Consider the following 19,210-nt stretch of genomic DNA (forward strand, 5'->3'; position numbering starts at 1 on the left):
TCATTTTGCCCCGCCAATTGGCGTAATTGTAAGGTGCTGAATGGTCGGGCCATTCAGCACTAATGCATGTATTTGTACCGCGTGCCATAGACGCAGGTCCAATTACTGTAAAACGGGATGGCTGTTGCTAGCTCCAGGGCCCCCTCCGGTGCTAGCGACGCCCCCAGGCATGAGGGGGCCCGTGTCACCCAGCCCATAAATGTTAGAGGCTCGGCGGTGCGGGCCCCGTAGTAGCGTGGCTACAGCAGTAGCAGCCATAATGGCCACTAGCGGCGCCACCGGGCATATGGGAGGTGTGTTGGCTAGCGGCACGAGTCCCCTCAAGCCACGGGCCCCGCGGTAGTTACGCCACTGCTCGGAGCATCTTCAATGGAAGTATTGCCTATGGTCATTTGTGAATGCATTTCTTACCTTGTATGGACTCTCAAGTTGCTTCAGAAAGGCCCTAGTGTTTGAGCCAAAGCACCGCACCAGGGCGAATAAAGAAGCTTTCTTTTTCGTCCAAGTTTGGAGTGCTGCCTATTCTTTAGAATATTTTGTATCTAGAAGGGAATTTTGGTCAGGTGGGTCCCAAGGGCATGCACACATCTATGTTTTATATACTGGTGCTTCTGGATGGTGGACTATATATATATATATATATATATATATATATATATACAGTGGCGTAACTACCGCCGTAGCAGTAGGCACGGGCCCCCACCATGGCTGCAGGCTCCGCTAGCAGCCGCTATGGCGGCTACAGCGCGACGCCACTGAACACTACGGCAGAGCAGGGAGGTATCTCCCCGCTCTGTCATTAAACAAAAGACATGTATCCCCTATCCACAGGACAGGGGATACAAGTGTTATCGCTGGCATTGATAGGGAGAACGGGGGACTGAAAGTCCCCTGTAGTTCTCCATCATAAACCTCGGACTTCCGGGTTCTGTGTTGGCAGCTCCGTAGAAATGAATGGAGCGCTGGTCGCGCTTGTGCACATGCGTGACCAGCGCTCCTTTCATTTTTATCCTGTGGATATGGGATGCATGTTATTTGTAGGACACAACAACACTTTAGGTCGCATTTTTTTGGGGGGTTGGGGACGCTGTATGGCGTTCCCTGCAGGGGGGACGCTGTATGGCGTTCCCTGCAGGGGGGGGCGCTGTATGGCGTTCCCTGCAGGGGAGGGGGCACTGTATGGCATTCCCTGCAGGGGGATGGGGGCGCTGTATGGCGTTCCCTGCAGGGGGGCGCTGTATGGCGTTCCCTGCAGGGGGGCTGTATGGCGTTCTCTACAGTGGGGGCTGTATGGCGTTCTCTACAGTGGGGGCTGTATGGCGTTCTCTACAGTGGGGGCTGTATGGCGTTAGCGCCATACAGCCCCCTCTGTAGAGAACGCCACACAGTCCCCCTGTAGATAACGCCACACAGTCCCCCCTGTAGATAACGCCACACAGTCCCCCCTGTAGATAACGCCACACAGTACCCCCTGTAGATAACGCCACACAGTCCCCCCTGTAGATAACGCCACACAGTCCCCCTGTAGATAACGCCACACAGTCCCCCCTGTAGATAACGCCACACAGTCCCCCTGTAGATAACGCCACACAATCCCCCCTGTAGATAACGCCATACAGTCCCCCCTGTAGATAACGCCATACAGTCCCCCCTGTAGATAACGCCACACAGTCCCCCTGTAGATAACGCCACACAGTCCCCCCTGTAGATAACGCCACACAGTCCCCCTGTAGATAATGCCACACAGTCCCCCCTGTAGATAACGCCACACAGTCCCCCCTGTAGAAAACGCCATACAGTCCCCCTCTGTAGATATCTACAAAGGGGGTTGTATGGCGTTATCTACAGGGGGGGCTGTATGGCGTTATCTACAGGGGGCTGTATGGCGTTATCTACAGGGAGGGGCTGTAAAAAAGGCACTATCTACAAGGGGGAGGTTGTGTGACTCCCAGGGGAGGGGGGGCCAGAGTCAAAAGTTTGCTATGGGGCCCAGTCTTTCCTAGTTACGCCCCTGTATATATATATATATATATATATATATACATATACACGTACGTACGTACGTACGTACGTACGTACGTACGTACGTACGTACGTACGTACGTACGTACACACACACACATACATATGAATATCATATATTTACATATTTATATATAGAGTACTAGTCAAAAGTTTGGACACACCTTTTCATTCCATGTTTTTTCTTCTACGTGTATGTATATATAAATATATACATACATATATATATATATATATATATACATACATATATACACATACTGTATGTATACAGTCCAAATACAAATGAACACAGCACTCCCACACAGCTAAATATTAGTCCATGTGCACGTTACCAGAGGATGAATCACTTCCCCAACGAAATTGTAGAAAAAACCATAGGACAAAGGAACGACACCAGGACTTCAATGAGGACGAAAAATGTTTGCTTTATTCACCTCATGTGAGCGACATTTCGGTCCAAGACAGAACCTTTCTCAAGCTTGAGAAAGGTTCTGTCTTGAACTGAAACGTCGGTCACTTGAGGTGAATAAAGCAACTATATTTCATCTTCATTGAAGTCCTGGTGCCGTTCCTTTGTCCTATGTCTTTTTCAAGTTGAAAATGCCTTCATAGAGGAGGTGAAACGTTGTGGTTCCATGTTGGATGAATAAATTCACTTTATTTGAGTGCTGCTTCACGTTCTCTTTTTTGGTTATTTATACGTATGTATTCCTAACACACATTGCTTGAAAATTCCTTCATGGAGAAGGTGAAACGTTGTGGTCTGATGTTGGATAAATAAATCTACTTTTTTTGAGAGCTGCTTCATTTTTCTTGGATATATACATAAATTATATACTGTATACACTCCTCAACATTGAAATTGCAACACTAAGAAGGCCACGTTACATTTTCAAGCACCTAGCTCCAATCTGTGGCATGTGGGAGCGGCATAAAAGCCAAATTGAAAGCTGAGGTTTTTTAACCACATGAAACCTCAAAAATCGGATCAAGTGGCGTGGGATGATTGTGCAATGTCTTCTGTTCGTCGACGGTGCTAGTTATCGCAGCTTGTTGCAAACTGTGGGGGACAGAATCCTTGAACTGACCTTGGCTTATCACACAGGCAGATCACTACGCGCCTAGGCCGAGATGTGGGCACTGTTAAACATTGTGTGTCCCGGAGGTTGGAAGAACAAGAATGAACGGGAATGACAGCAAGAGGCGCGCGGAGGCGAACCTCTGCATGGACAGATCGTCTGATTGGAGGAATGGCGCATAGTGATCCATTCTTTACTGCAAGTGAAAGTGGACGTCACATCCCAAGCCTAGGGCAGCAACCAGTGTAGACACAAACCATGAGAAGGCGTTTGCACGACATTGGGCTACGAGCCGACGTCCAGCTACAGATGTTCCATTGACCACACGCTACCGCTCTCAAAGGCTATCATGGTGCACAGCAAGACGGCAATGGAGGCTGGAATGGAGGTCTATCTTCTTCAGTGAGGGGTCTCGCTTTTGTCTCTGATTCAATGATAGCTAGAGATTGGTCTGGAGACAACGTGGGCAACACCATGAAGAAGTCTTCACAAGGGAACGTCACACAGGTCCTACTCCCGGGATTATGGTGTGGGGTGGCATAATGTCTATTAGTCGGACCAATCTAGTCTTCATTTAAGGTATACTAACAGTTCGGCGTTACATTGATTTGGTCGTGGAACCAGCAGTACGGCTTTTTCTCCAAAGTGTTCCAGAAGCCGTTTTTAACAGGACATTGCCAGACCACATGCTGCTCATGCTACTGCGAGCAGCCTGCGTGGCCTAAACATGCTACCGTGGCCTGTAGCGTCTCCAGACTTGTCTCCCATCGAGCATATCTGAAGCGTCATTGGTCGGCAATTGCAAAGGGAGCTGCCAGCAGCCAATTTTGATGATTTAAGTGCCCAATCACACACAGTGGTTACAAGCCCATATGTTGGGAATTTGCTATAGATTCTATGAAGGTGTATCACACTGTAATCTTATTGATCATGCCCTTGCAGGTTTTTTACCACGTATCTATATTTAGTGGATTGCATTTTAGTCCACTTTTACATCATATATAACTGGTGCATGTATATGTTGATCTTGCACATTCAGTGTGTATACTATAAGAGTCTGTATTTATTTGTGTAGCTTTGTAACTTATAGCAGTGGGCCCACTACTCTATTTATGCCACTTTGGTTATTTACTGATGAAATGATATTAGATAAATTAACTGATGATGTGTGCATATATATGAATTTTTCGTACGGTGGTGTATATACATAAAATGCTTTATTCTATATGTCATTAATTGTTTGGGGCTGTGACGTCAGTTTACTGCAGGATCAATTGATACAAAATGCTTACATCTTAATATTTATAATTAATTTAAATATTTACTAATTATTCTTATTCCTCTAAGCGGCCGTTCACATGTCTGTTGCCCCCTGTCAGCTTCCCTTCAGCGTGTTGCAGAAAAGCCAGAGGGAAAAGCCAGATGCTAGAACGGATCCCATAGTTTTCTATGGGATCTGTTTTGGCACATGGGATATACAGTGGAGGAAATAAGTATTTGATCCCTTGCTGATTTTGTAAGTTTTCCCACTGTCAAAGACATGAACAGTCTAGAATTTTTAGGCTAGGTTAATTTTACCAGTGAGAGATAGATTATATTAAAAAAAATAAAGAAAATCACATAGTCAAAATGATATATATTTATTTGTATTGTGAACAGAGAAATAAGTATTTGATCCCCTACTCAACTTGGTGCCTGCATTAAAGACATCTGTCTTACATGGTCACCTGTATAAAAGACTCCTGTCCACAGACTCAATTAATCAGTCTGACTCTAACCTCTACAACATGGGCAAGACCAAAGAGCTTTCTAAGGATGTCAGGGACAAGATCATAGACCTGCACAAGGCTGGAATGGGCTACAAAACTATAAGTAAGACGCTGGGTGAGAAGGAGACAATTGTTGGTGCAATAGTAAGAAAATGGAAGACATACAAAATGACTGTCAATCAACATGGATCTGGGGCTCCATGCAAAATCTCACCTCGTGGGGTATCCTTGATCCTGAGGAAGATGAGAGCTCAGCCGAAAACTACACGGGGGGAACTTCTTAATGATCTCAAGGCAGCTGGGACCACAGTCACCAAGAAAACCATTGGTAACACATTACGCCGTAATGGATTCAAATCCTGCAGTGCCCGCAAGGTCCCCCTGCTCAAGAAGGCACATGTACAGGCCCGTCTAAAGTTTGCAAATGAACATCTGAGAGTGATTGGGAGAAGGTGCTGTGGTCAGATGAGACTAAAATTGAGCTCTTTGGCATTAACTCAACTCGCCGTGTTTGGAGGAAGAGAAATGCTGCCTATGACCCAAAGAACACCATCCCCACTGTCAAGCATGGAGGTGGAAACATTATGTTTTGGGGGTGTTTCTCTGCTAAGGGCACAGGACTACTTCACCGCATCAATGGGAGAATGGATGGAGCCATGTACCGTCAAATCCTGAGTGACAACCTCCTTCCCTCCACCAGGACATTAAAAATGGCTCGTGGCTGGGTCTTCCAGCACGACAATGACCCGAAACATACAGCCAAGGCAACAAAGGAGTGGCTCAAAAAGAAGCACATTAAGGTCATGGAGTGGCCTAGCCAGTCTCCAGACCTTAATCCCATTGAAAACTTAAGGAGGGAGCTGAAGATCCGAGTTGCCAAGCGACAGCCTCGAAATCTTAATGATTTACAGATGATCTGCAAAGAGGAGTGGGCCAAAATTCCATCTAACATGTGTGCAAACCTCATCATTAACTACAAAAAAACGTCTGACTGCTGTGCTTGCCAACAAGGGTTTTGCCACCAAGTTTTATGTCTTGTTTGCCAAAGGGATCAAATACTTATTTCTCTGTGCACAATGCAAATAAATATATATAATTTTGACAATGTGATTTTCTTTTTTTTTTTTATATATAATCTATCTCTCACTGGTAAAATTAACCTAGCCTAAAAATTCTAGACTGTTCATGTCTTTGACAGTGGGCAAACGTACAAAATCAGCAAGGGATCAAATACTTATTTCCTTCACTGTAAGTTGTGGTGCCGGACCTGTGCAGGAGCCAGATCCAAAAACTTTACCTGCAGCATTTTTGTGTCCGACTCCCTTGGAGGTCCAGCGCCGCATCCTATTTAATGTATTGTTTACAATTTCAATGCTGGGTGCTGCCGCATCCACCTTCCGGACAGAGCAATGCCGAAGCTCTGGCTAGGGAGCAGGTGCGGAATTTAGTGCCACCCATGCACCCTCCCCCCAGAATATAGCTCCACCTCCCCTGTATATAGCGCTATGCCCCCTGTAGATAACACACCACTTTAGCTCCATCTAGGAGCGGAATACCCGGCCAGAGCGTTGCCGATGCTTCATATACGGACAGTGATGTCAGGGGTTACTCCTGGAGTGGAATCCCCTGCCAGAGCATCGGCAATGCTCTCGCCGGAGGTTCCGCTCCTAGAGGTAACCCCTTATGTCACTGTCCATATATGATACAAAATGCTTACATGTTAATATTTATAATAAATAAAAGCGAAGCCCGGATCCCTTTACAGGGTTTAAAGAGTCTCTTAGATTCTGCTAAATACAACTGCAAGTACAAACATTTACACACAAAGTATTAAGATTACTATCTCTTTAAGAGGCACAATATACTTAATGTTTAGAATGCTCAAATGAGGTACACAACTTGGTGATTTCAGTACACATGAGGTGGCACAATACATTGCAGAATGATCAACTAATTGGAACACTGTACAAACTAGGAGTCCATCTGCAAGTTACTATTCGGCTCACAGAATCCACACCCAGACTATGTTACTGTACACAGTTTCTCTCAACCTCCACCGTATAACTGATGACAATCACTCTCAAACTTTAGCCCTGCTCTCAAGGGTTCTGCTCTCTCTTGGCCACAGTTCCCTGCGTCTCAGGGGTTCCGCTCTCGGCCACAGTTGCCTGCATCTCAAGGGTTCTGTATTGATAATGTCCAATAGGCAATTTCATTATGGGGCAGACAGACCACTACTCAGGTTTGCTCTTCATGCACGCAATCACCACGGGAATAGGGCAGCTTTCACACTAGAGCCCTGCCTCTCAAGGGCGCCTACTACACCACCCCTCCCACTGACTACTCCACTCAGACCAGTTTAATCCAGGACTGTACTACCAGACCACATATAAGGCCTGCAGGGCAACCAGTCCTCACCCGCAGACCACTAGTAGTCACTTTCTTAGCTCACTCTCCGCTCTGGGACATGTGTTCCAGTACTGTTCGCCTCTCAGAGACTCGCTCACTGTTTGCAGACTTCCTCTCCTTATTTCTGCACAGGCATTCTGTCACGTGTCTCATCCCCCAATTTACCACATCCTCCACTACTTCCTTCATTCTACCTCATCAAGCCTGCTTCTGATGTGACCACATCCCAGTTTATTGCTGATCATTCCTCCAACACTCCTGTCTAGCACCGCATGCTGTTAGCCGCACTCTGTTCTGATTGCGCCAAACCTTCACCTAATATGAGCTTTCATTTCCTCACCTGACTGCGTGGTGGCGCAGCGCATCAGTATCACTACGCTCCGATCTCAGCTAGAACCATGCTCTTTCTGGGCCTAGCCATTCTTCTGTACTTCCCCTGTCACTGTCTCTCATTCTTTTGTACAGTGGCTGCCATTTAGCCAATCTGAAAGACACACCCTTATATACAGTGCAACACAACATATATAGAAATATACACTACCGTTCAAAAGTTTAGGGTCACTTAGAAATGTCCTTATTTTTTAAAGAAAAGCACAGTTTTTTTCAATGAAGATAACATTAAATTAATCAGAAATACACTCTATACATTGTTAATGTACTTAATGACTATTCTAGCTGCAAACGTCTGGTTTTTAATGCAATCTACATAGGTGTGTAGAGGCTCATTTCCAGCAACCATCACTCCAGTGTTCTAATGGTACATTGTGTTTGCTAACTGTGTTAGAAGGCTAATGGCTGATTAGAAAACACTTGAAAACCCTTGTGCAATTATGTTAGCACCGCTGTAAACAGTTTTGCTGTTTAGAGGAGCTATAAAACTGACCTTCCTTTGAGAATCTGGAGCATTACATTTGTGGGTTCGATTAAACTCACAAAATGGCTAGAAAAAGAGAGCTTTCATGTGAAACTCGACAGTCTATTCTTGTTCTTAGAAATGAAGGCTATTCCATGCGAAAAATTGCCAAGAAACTGAAGATTTCCTACAACGGTGTGTACTACTCCCTTCAGAGGACAGCAAACACAGGCTCCAACCAGAGTAGAAAGAGAAGTGGGAGGCCCCGCTGCACAACTGAGCAACAAGACAAGTACATTAGAGTCTCTAGTTTGAGAAATAGACGCCTCACAGGTCCTCAACTGGCAGCTTCATTAAATAGTACCCGCAAAACGCCAGTGTCAGCGTCTACAGTGAAGAGGCGACTCCGGGATGCTGGCCTTCATGGCAGAGTGGCAAAGAAAAAGCCATATCTGAGACTGGCTAATAAAAGGAAAATATTAATATGGGCAAAAGCACACAGACATTGGACAGAGGAAGATTGGAATAAAGTGTTATGGACAGATGAATTCGAAGTTTGAGGTGTTTGGATCACACAGAAGAACATTTGTGAGACGCAGAACAACTGAAAAGATGCTGGAAGAGTGCCTGACGCCATCTGTCAAGCATGGTGAAGGTAATGTGATGGTCTGGGGTTGCTTTGGTGCTGGTAAAGTGGGAGATTTGTAAAAGGTAAAAGGGATTTTGAATAAGGAAGACTATCACTCCATTTTGCAACGCCATGCCATACCCTGTGGCAGCACTTGATTGGAGTCAATTTCATCCTACAACAGGACAATGACCCAAAGCACACCTCCAAATTATGCGAGAACTATTTAGGGAAGAAGCAGGCAGCTGGTAGTTTATCTGTAATGGAGTGGCCAGCGCAGTCACCAGATCTCAACCCCATAGAGCTGTTGTGGGAGCAGCTTGACCGTATGGTACGCAAGAAGTGCCCATCCAGCCAATCCAACTTGTGGGAGGGGCTTCTGGATGCATGGGTTGAAATTTCTCCCGATTACCTCAGCAAATTAACAGCTAGAATGCCAAAGGTCTGCAAAGCTGTAATTGCTGCAAATGGAGCATTCTTTGACGAAAGCAAAGTTTGAAGGAGAAAATTATTATTTCAAATAAAAATCATTATTTCTAACCTTGTCAATGTCTTGACTATATTTTCTAGTCATTTTGCAACTCATTTGATAAATATAAGTGTGAGTTTTCATGGAAAACACAAAATTGTCTGGGTGACCCCAAACTTTTGAACGGTAATGTACATATACAGTAAACATCTGAACAGTCCATTTAAAGAGGCTCTGTTACCACATTATAAGTGCCCTATCTTGTACATGATGTGATTGGTGCTGTAATGTAGATTACAGCAGTGTTTTTTTATTTAGAAAATGATCATTTTTGACGGAGTTATAACCTATATTAGCTTTATGCTAATGAGTTTCTCAATGAACAACTGGGCGTGTTTTACTATATGACCAAGTGGGCGTTGTACAGAGGAGTGTATGACGCTGACCAATCAGTGTCATACACTTCTCTCCATTAATTTACACTGCAAATAGCGATATAGCTATATCGCTATGTGCAGTCACATAAACATACTATAACGCTACTCATGTGTTATGACAATGAATATACATTACCTCCAGCCAGGACGTGATGTGTATTCAGAATCCTAACCACTTCTGTAGCGTCTCTGTGAGTTACAGCATAGCAGGCGTAGTCTCGCGAGATTACGCTGTAAGCTGTCATTCACAGCGAAATCTCGCTGTGCTGTGCTGTAACTCACAGAGACGCTACAGAAGTTTTCAGGAGATTGAATACACATCACGTCCTGGCTGATGTATATTCATTGTCATGACACATGAGTAGCGTTATAGTATGTTTATGTGACTGCACATAGCGTTATAGCTATATCGCTATGTGCTGTGTAAATGAATGGAGAGAAGTGTATGACGCTGATTGGTCAGCGTCATACACTCCTCTGTACAACGCCTACTTGGTCATATAGTAAAACACGCCCAGTTGTCTATTGAGAAACTCATTAGCATAAAGTTAATATAGGTCATAACTCCGTCAAAAATGATCGTTTTTCTAAATAAAAAACACTGCTGTAATCTACATTACAGCGCAGATCACATCATGTACAATATAGGCCACTTATAATGTGGTGACAGAGCCTCTTTAAATAAACAGGCAACAAAAAGGGTTACATAGCAGTCATACATTTCACCCTCCTTACATACCAGCTATTTTTCTCCTCTATTTAGCTTAAAAATGTTATTTGTACATGTGGCAGTATTTCACAATATTCAATTAAACACTCTACCTGCCTAACTGCCTTTCTGCTTATTTGTATTAAATCAACACTCTAGTAATTTGGATGGACGGGGAGGGACGGGGAGGGGGGGGGGAGGGGGAGTTTGAATATAGAATACCATATTACATTTTTTTAACTGGTGCCGTCATAGATGATGTTTTTCACTTTACTTGTATGTCACAGCTTCTGCCTCGATCATCAGATTGGCCATGGAAGCAAAGTCAACATTATGTTCAGTTCAAAGGTAAGAACAAAAAAAAAAATGACTGGATTGTTCGAATAAAAGTTTGTGCTTGTTCTGTCACCAAGTTAGTTTAGGTAGACAAACAACCACATTATGATGCAACATTGTTTGTGGATTTGTAATTGGCAAAAAAACATATATTTTGGAGTTCAAAGTAGAGGCATAGCTATAAGGGTGTGGAGACAGCAGTAACTAGCATGCATTAGTGCCTGATGAGACTTAAAGGCCTCTCTACCACATAAGAAGAGACTAGTATTATAGATGGCTCATGGAAGGGAGAGGGCCCTGTTAAAGATTCGTTATGCCTCTTGTTCAAAGGTTTATACTATATGCTTGGTGGAGATTGTGAGAGTAGCAGGATCTGTTAGGTATTGTAGATTTTAGTTTTTAGTCCTCCTTAAGGTCCTGTTCACACAGACTTTTTTTGCAGACAGAAAATTCTGCCTCAAAATTCTGTTTGGAATTTTGAGTCAGATTTTGATCTGCCCGCACGCCGTTTGCCGCGGTTTTGGCGGTGCTGTTTCGCTCGCGCCCATTGAGCGCCACGGGCAAAAATGCAGAGAAATACGCTTTCTCTGCCTCCCATTGATATTGATGTCAATGGGAGGTCAGAGATTTAAACGCCCGAAGATAGGGCATGTCACTTCTTTTTCCCGCGAGCGTTATTTTCTGCTCGCGGGAAAAAAACGCCTCTACCTCCCATTGAAATCAATGGGAGGCATTTTCGGACGTTTTTTGCCGTGTTTTCCGCGTCAATAAACGTGTAAAATTAATTGGCCAGCAAGATTATTGAGTAAATTAATAAAAGTGTTTATTGTGAAGGACATATCAAAATAGCAACATTTCATATGGAACTTTTTGCAAATGCACGCCTAATACTTACATTCAAGGAGAAGGATAGGGGCTGGCACTGTCAATTCAGACACGTCTAGTTGAATGGAGATTCCCAAATGGCACTATAAACATGCATGGATTTCAGCAACATTCATGCTCATCGACTATCAAAGCGCAGCACATCAAAGCTTGAATTAAAAAAATAGAAGAAATCGAGGCACTCACCAACTGTGGTAATGAATTGCTTTATTCAGGATCTTATTGTCTATTCGATGTGGAGTCAGCCAACGGCCGTTTCGCATACACACACACGCTTTCTCAAGGCCCTAACATCACTTCCCTCACTGCTCCTTTTATATCCATCTCTCAATGAGTGTTTACATAACAATCTTCTACATCACAGAGCAGAGAAGTGCACAACACATAGTGTTAACTTGTACAAAATAGCCATTGTGTAACATAAAATAATAATACATTTGTTTTATTAAAATATCAATGTCTATGTTAGAAAGGCGCTTAGGCCCCATGCACACCAAACGTGCTTTTGCGGCCACAATTCCCTCGAAAATCCAAGGGAGAATTGCGGCCCCATTCATTCCTAAGGTGCCATGCACACGACCGTTGTTTCCACGGTTCGTGCATGGCCCAGGAGCCCGGGTCCAGGCTCATAGAAAATAATGTCCGCGGCCATTTGCACGGCCGGCGATTTGCGGGCGGCTCGCGGGTGATACTCCGCCCCCGGCGGACCCAAAAATCACGGCCGTGCACATGTCTACGGTCGTGTGCATGAGGCCTTAGATCGTTCTGGTCATTACGACCGAACGGTCCTTGTGCCTCTGTCTTTAGGATATTTCAGCTTCTTTTTGTAATAAGATCTTATGTCCATCTCCCCTAGAGGCTATTTGTTTTATTTGAGTAATTCCTGCAAACCGCATGCATAGTGCATCATTTGCATGTTGCTCTTGCATATGTTGTATCAATCTAGGGCAACCATTGCCCGTACTTAGTGACCGTATATGTTCACCAAATCTTTTATACATAAGCCGTATCGTCTTGCCTACGTAAAATCTGCCACATGTGCATACAATTGCATATACTACATACTGTGCTTTACAGGTTATTAATTCATTTATTTGAAATGCACAGCCCCCTATATTAAGGTTCTTAGTGCATATTAGGGAATTGCAAAATCTGCATTGCCCACATTTATGATTGCCTCTCGGCCCCATTTCCAATAACCAATTATTTTTTCCTTTTCCTCTTGTGAAATAAAGCGACCCTTAACCAATATATATTTTTCATTTTTACATCTACGAAAAGATACTATTGGCTGATGGCTATTGGTTGTCAACTTCCGCTAGCAATGGATAGTTTTCAACTATCGAATACTAGTACGTATTACACCAGTCATAGGGCTGTGACCAAACAATAAAACAAAATGTTTATTATCTTTGGCATTTGATTTTTTCTTCTTTCTATTTTGTTGCAATAGGGATAGATGATCATTTTCACTCGCCTTCTCCAGTGCACTCATAAAGATATTTTGAGGGTACACCCGTATCTTCAATCTCTGACTAAGTTCATCTACCTTCTCAAAAAATGCCTAATCATCACTATTTATTCTCCTTAATCGTAAGAATTAGGCAAAAGGGAGAGATTTTGTAACATGCTTATAATGATAACTATCATACCTTAAAAGAGTATTGGTGGCAGTGGGTTTTCGATACCCTCTTGTCTGTAACTGCCCCTCTTTTATAGTTACATACACTACCGTTCAAAAGTTTAGGGTCACTTAGAAATTTCCTTATTTTTGCAAGAATAGCACAGTTTTTTTCATGAAAATAACATAAAATTAATCAGAAATACACTCTATACATTGTTAATGTGCTAAATGACTATTCTAGCTGCAAACGTCTGGTTTTTAATGCAATATCTACATAGGTGTATAGAGGCCCATTTCCAGCAACCATCACTCCAGTGTTCTAATGGTACATTGTTTTTGCTAACTGTGTTAGAAGGCTAATGGATGATTAGAAAACACTTGAAAACCCTTGTGCAATTATGTTAACACCGCTGTAAACAGTTTTGCTGTTTAGAGGAGCTATAAAACTGACCTTCCTTTGAGCTAGTTGAGAATCTGAAGCATTACATTTGTGGGTTCGATTAAACTCACAAAATGGCTAGAAAAAGAGAGCTTTCATGTGAAACTCGACAGTCTATTCTTGTTCTTAGAAATGAAGGCTATTCCATGCGAGAAATTGCCAAGAAACTGAAGATTTCCTACAACGGTGTGTACTACTCCCTTCAGAGGACAGCACAAACAGGCTCGAACCAGAGTAGAAAGAGAAGTGGGAGGCCCCGCTGCACAATTGAGCAACAAGACAAGTACATTAGAGTCTCTAGTTTGAGAAATAGATGCCTCACAGGTCCTCAACTCGCAGCTTCATTAAATAGTACCCGCAAATCGCCAGTGTCAACGTCTACAGTGAAGAGGCGACTCCGGGATGCTGACCTTCAGGGCAGAGTGGCAAAGAAAAAGCCATATCTGAGACTGGCTAATAAAAGGAAAAGATTAATATGGGCAAAAGCACACAGACATTGGACAGAGGAAGATTGGAAAAAAGTGTTATGGACAGACGAATCGAAGTTTGAGGTGTTTGGATCACACAGAAGAACATTTGTGAGATGCAGAAAAACTGAAAAGATGCTGGAAGAGTGCCTGACGCCATCTGTCAAGCATGGTGGAGGTAATGTGATGGTCTGGGGTTGCTTTGGTGCTGGTAAAGTGGGAGATTTGTACAAAGTAAAAGGGATTTTGAATAAGGAAGGCTATCACTCCATTTTGCAACGCTATGCCATACCCTGTGGACAGCGCTTGATTGGAGCCAATTTCATTCTACAACAGGACAATGACCCAAAGCACACCTCCAAATTATGCAAGAACTATTTAGGGAAGAAGCAGGCAGCTGGTATTCTATCTGTAATAGAGTGGTCAGCGCAGTCACCAGATCTCAACCCCATAGAGCTGTTGTGGGAGCAGCTTGACCGTATGGTACGCAAGAAGTGCCCATCAAGCCAATCCAACTTGTGGGAGGGGCTTCTGGAAGCATGGGGTGAAATTTCTCCCGATTACCTCAGCAAATTAACAGCTAGAATGCCAAAGGTCTACAATGCTGTAATTGCTGCAAATGGAGCATTCTTTGACGAAAGCAAAGCTTGAAGGAGAAAATTATTATTTGAAATAATAATCATTATTTCTAACCTTGTCAATGTCTTGACTATATTTTCTAGTCATTTTGCAACTCATTTGATAAATATAAATGTGAGTTTTCATGGAAAACACAAAATTGTCTGGGGGACCCCAAACTTTTGAACGGTAGTGTATACGTCTAAAAATTCTATGTCTTGATCCCCAAACTTATATGTAAAATTCATGTTCATATCATTGTTATTGAGATAACACACAAATTCCGAAAATTCATCTGACGTTCCAGACCACACAATACATATGTCGTCAATATAATGCAAAAATAATTGTAAGTGTCTAACATAAGGTTTGTATAGATTGTAAATTATTTTTTCTTCCATATCGGCTAAGAATAAATATGCGAAAGTTGGGGCAACTGGGGTCCCCATCGCCGTTCCTGCCTTTTGGTGATGCCATATTCCATCAAATTGGAAAGAATCATGATTCAACACAAAGATACAGGCTTTTAGACGTCAGTTACAGTATATTAGGGTGACCCCTTGTTTATTGAATACTTTTGTGCAGTATTACCATTTGTGTTGAATCATAATTCTTTTCAATTTGTGTTATATTAACGACATATTTATTGTGGTCTGGAACGTCAGATGAATTTTCGGAATATGTGCGTTATCTCAATAACAATGATATGAACATGAATTTCACATATATGTTTGGGGATCAAAAGATAGCATTTTTAGACGTATATGTAACTATAAAAGAGGGGCAGTTACAGAAAGAAGGGTATTGGAAACCCACTGCCCTCTGCCACCAATACACTTTTAAGGTATGATAGTTATCATCCTAAGAATGTTATGCCTTATGTCCAATTTTTACGATTAAGGAGAATAAATAGTGATGATGAGGCATATTTTGAGCAAGCAGATTAAATTAGTCAGAGATTGAAGTTAAGGGGGTACCCTCCAAATCTCATTATGGGTGCACTGGAGAAGGTGAGTAAAAAGGATCATCTCTCCCTATTGCAACAAAATAGAAAGAAGAAAAAAATCAAATGCCAAAGACAATAAGCATTTTGTTTTATTATTTGGTCACAGCCCTATGAGTGATGTAATACGTACTAGTATTCAAAGGAATTGGCATCTGGTTGAAAACTATCCGTTGCTCGTGGAAGTTGCAAACAGACAGCCAATAGTATCTTTTTGTAGATGCAAAAAATGTAAAAGATATATCTGTTAAGGGTCGCTTTAGAGGAAAAATAAAAAATAATTGGTTATTGGAAATGGGGCCGAGAGGCAATCCTAAATGTGGGCAATGCAGATTTTGCAATTCCCTAATACGCAATAGGAACCTAATATAGGGGGCTGTGCATTTCAAATAAATGAATTAATAACCTGTAAGACGCAGTATGTAGTATATGCATTTGTATGCACATGTGGCAGATTTTACATAGGCAAGACGATACGGCCTATGTATAAAAGATTTGGTGAACATATACGGTCACTAAGTATGGGTGAAGGTTGCCCTAGATTGATACAACATATGCAAGAGAAACATGCAAATGATGCACTATGCATGCGGTTTGCAGGAATTACTCAAATAAAACAAATAGCCTATGGGGGAGATAGACATAAGATCTTATTACAAAAAGAAGCTGACATTATCCTGAAGATAGAAGAACTAGGACCACTCGGTCTTAATGACCGGAACGATCTAAGTGCCTTTCTAACATAGACATTGATATTTTAATAAAACGAATGTATTATTATTTTATGTTACACAATGGCTATTTTGTACAAGTTGACACTATATGTTGTGCACTTCTCTGCTCTGTGATGTAGAAGATTGTTATGTAAACACTCATTGAGAGATGGATATAAAACGACATCAGGGCCTTGAGAAAGCGTCTGCGTACGCGAAACGGCCGTAGGCTGACTCCACATCGAATAGAACATAAGAACCTGAATAAAGAAATTCATTGCCACAGTCAGTGAGTGCCTCGATTTCTTCTATTTTTTTAATGAACGCCTAATACTGTTTTGTTTAAAATTACATACATACCTCCCAACCGGATTCAGCGGAACAGTCCTGGATTCCGGGCAAATATATGTCATATATGGACAGTGACATCAGTGACTCCTCCAGGAGCGGAATCCCTTGGCTGGGGATTCTGACATCTCAAAGCCCCTAATATCACTGTCCATATATGGATAGTGACGTCAGGGGCTTTCTCCATGAGAGGAATCCCCGTCCAGAACGTTTCCGACACTCAGGTCATGGATTTCACTCCTTGACAGGGGCTCCCTCTAGGAATGTAGTCCCAGAGCGTCATCAATGCGTAGGCTACGTGAGCCTCATCGGTTGTGCATCTTTGCATCTTTGCGATACTTGTAAGTTACATACATTATCTGAAAGGATCTGTCTGCAATTTATGAGTGAAGTATCTTGCTCCTAATATTTTTTTTCTTCTTCTTTGAAGGAACACTGATTTGAACAATGCCTGTTCTGATTTTCTATGTCACTTATGTATCATTGTTTGGCAAGTAAAATCAACTAATGAAACAAATTCTCAAAAAGGTAACCAGGACAATGTTTGAATAAGAAAAAAAAAATCACAACTTATGACAGTCATAAATGTTCAATAGTGTACACCCCTAACCTATTAAGACGTTGAGGTGCAATTGAAACCCCATGAAAAATCTGCATCAGAAAACCACATGCATTTTTACCCCGATTTTCGTAAAAAAAACAAAACACCACCGCATCGAAAAACGAATTGGGGTAAAAAAGCATGCGGTTTATCTATATGGTTTTAACCACATTACAACCACAATGTCTGAATACACCATAAGCCTCGCCCCCTCAGTCAGCCTCTAGCCACATTGGAGGGGGTTTTTGGTAAATGGAATCCTGCATTGTTCCAGGACTATTTCAGGAGCTTGTGGAATGTCTTGCAAACTGACAAATATTGTAGATTATGTCATTCTAATTTGCACATGTACAAAAGTTCTAAGCTCTAAATTTGGACCTGCTTACAAAGAAATCAACAAAATCAGCTGAAATCTAAAGGAGGTCATACACATTAGATTAATGTTGGCTGAACCTGCAAATTTTATCAGTATTGGCAGACCATCTAATGTGTATGGGGTCCCTTCCAACTCTCCCACGATGGCAGATGTGGGTGAGACAAGTTTCGGGCAGTTGGATTTCAACATGCTTAACCCCTCCAAGACACAGCCTGTTTTGGCCTTCAGGACACCAATTTTTTCAAATCTGACATGTTTCACTTTATGTGGTAATAACTTCGGAATGCTTTTACCTATCCAAGCGATTCTGGGATTGTTTTCTCGTGACACATTGGACTTTATGTTACTGGCAAAATTTGTATTTAATTGTGAAAAACACCAAAATTTAGCGGAAAATTGCAAAAATTAGCATTTTTTCTAAATTTATATGTATCTGCTTGTAAGACAGGCAGTTATACCACACAAAATTGTTGCTAATTAATATCACCCATATGTCTACTTTAGATTGGCATAGTTTTTTTGAACATCCTTTTATTTTTCTATGACATCACAAGGCTTAGAACTTTAGCAGCAATTTCTCACATTTTTAAGAAAATTTCAAAAGGCTATTTTTACATGGGCCAGTTCAGTTGTGAAGTGGATTTTAGGGCCTTATATATTAGAAACCCTCGATAAGTCACCCCATTTTAAAAACTTCACCCCTCAAAGTATTCAAAACAGCATTTAGAAAGTTTCTTAACCCTTAAGATGTTTCACAGGAATTAAGGCAAAGTAGATGTGAAATTTTCAAATTTCTTTTATTTTTGGCAGAAATTCATTTTTCATCTATTTTTTATGTAATACAGAAAGTTTTACCAGAGAAATGCAACTTAATATCTATTGGCCAGATTTTCCACTTTTTAGAAATACCCCACATGTGGCCCTAGTGCACTTATTGACTGAAGCACCTGCCTCAGAAGTAAATGACCACCTAGAGGATTTTGGGGCCTCCTTTTTATTAGAAAATATTTTTGGCTCCATGTCGCGTCTGAAAGGCTCTTGCGGCACCAAAACAGTGGAAATCCCCCAAAAGTGACCCCATTTTGGAAACTATACCCCTTGAGGAAATTATCTAGGGGTATAGTGAGCATTTTGACCCCGCAGGTTTTTTGCAGAAATTATTGGAAATAGGCAGTGAAAATGAAAATCTACATTCTTTCAAAGAAAATGTAGGTTTAGCTAATTTTTTCTAATTTCCACAAGGACTAAAAGGAGAAAATGCACCACTACTTTTGTAAAGCAATTTCTCCCGAGTAAAACAATACCCCACATGTGGTCATAAACGGTTGTTTGGACACACGGCGGAGCTTAGAAGGGAAAGAGCGCCATTTGGCTTTTGGAGCTCAAATTTAGCAGGAATGGTTTGCGGAGACCACGTCGCAT

At 42.1% G+C, this 19,210-nt stretch overlaps 1 protein-coding gene across 5 annotated transcripts in view; it reads left to right on the forward strand.

Annotated features, from left to right (window-relative positions):
* The window catches only part of MEI1 (meiotic double-stranded break formation protein 1), a 957,414-nt gene that overhangs the window by 479,602 nt on the left and 458,602 nt on the right, over positions 1 to 19,210 (forward strand). For all 5 annotated transcript variants that reach the window (XM_075833602.1, XM_075833600.1, XM_075833605.1 and 2 more), the window contains 2 exons: positions 10,666 to 10,726; positions 17,242 to 17,339. In XM_075833602.1, coding sequence (XP_075689717.1) covers positions 10,666 to 10,726; positions 17,242 to 17,339 — 159 coding nt within the window. The remainder of the gene's footprint in view (positions 1 to 10,665; positions 10,727 to 17,241; positions 17,340 to 19,210) is intronic.

The sequence above is a fragment of the Rhinoderma darwinii genome, chromosome 7, assembly GCF_050947455.1.
Source record: "Rhinoderma darwinii isolate aRhiDar2 chromosome 7, aRhiDar2.hap1, whole genome shotgun sequence".
Classification (NCBI taxonomy): Eukaryota; Metazoa; Chordata; class Amphibia; order Anura; family Rhinodermatidae; genus Rhinoderma; species Rhinoderma darwinii.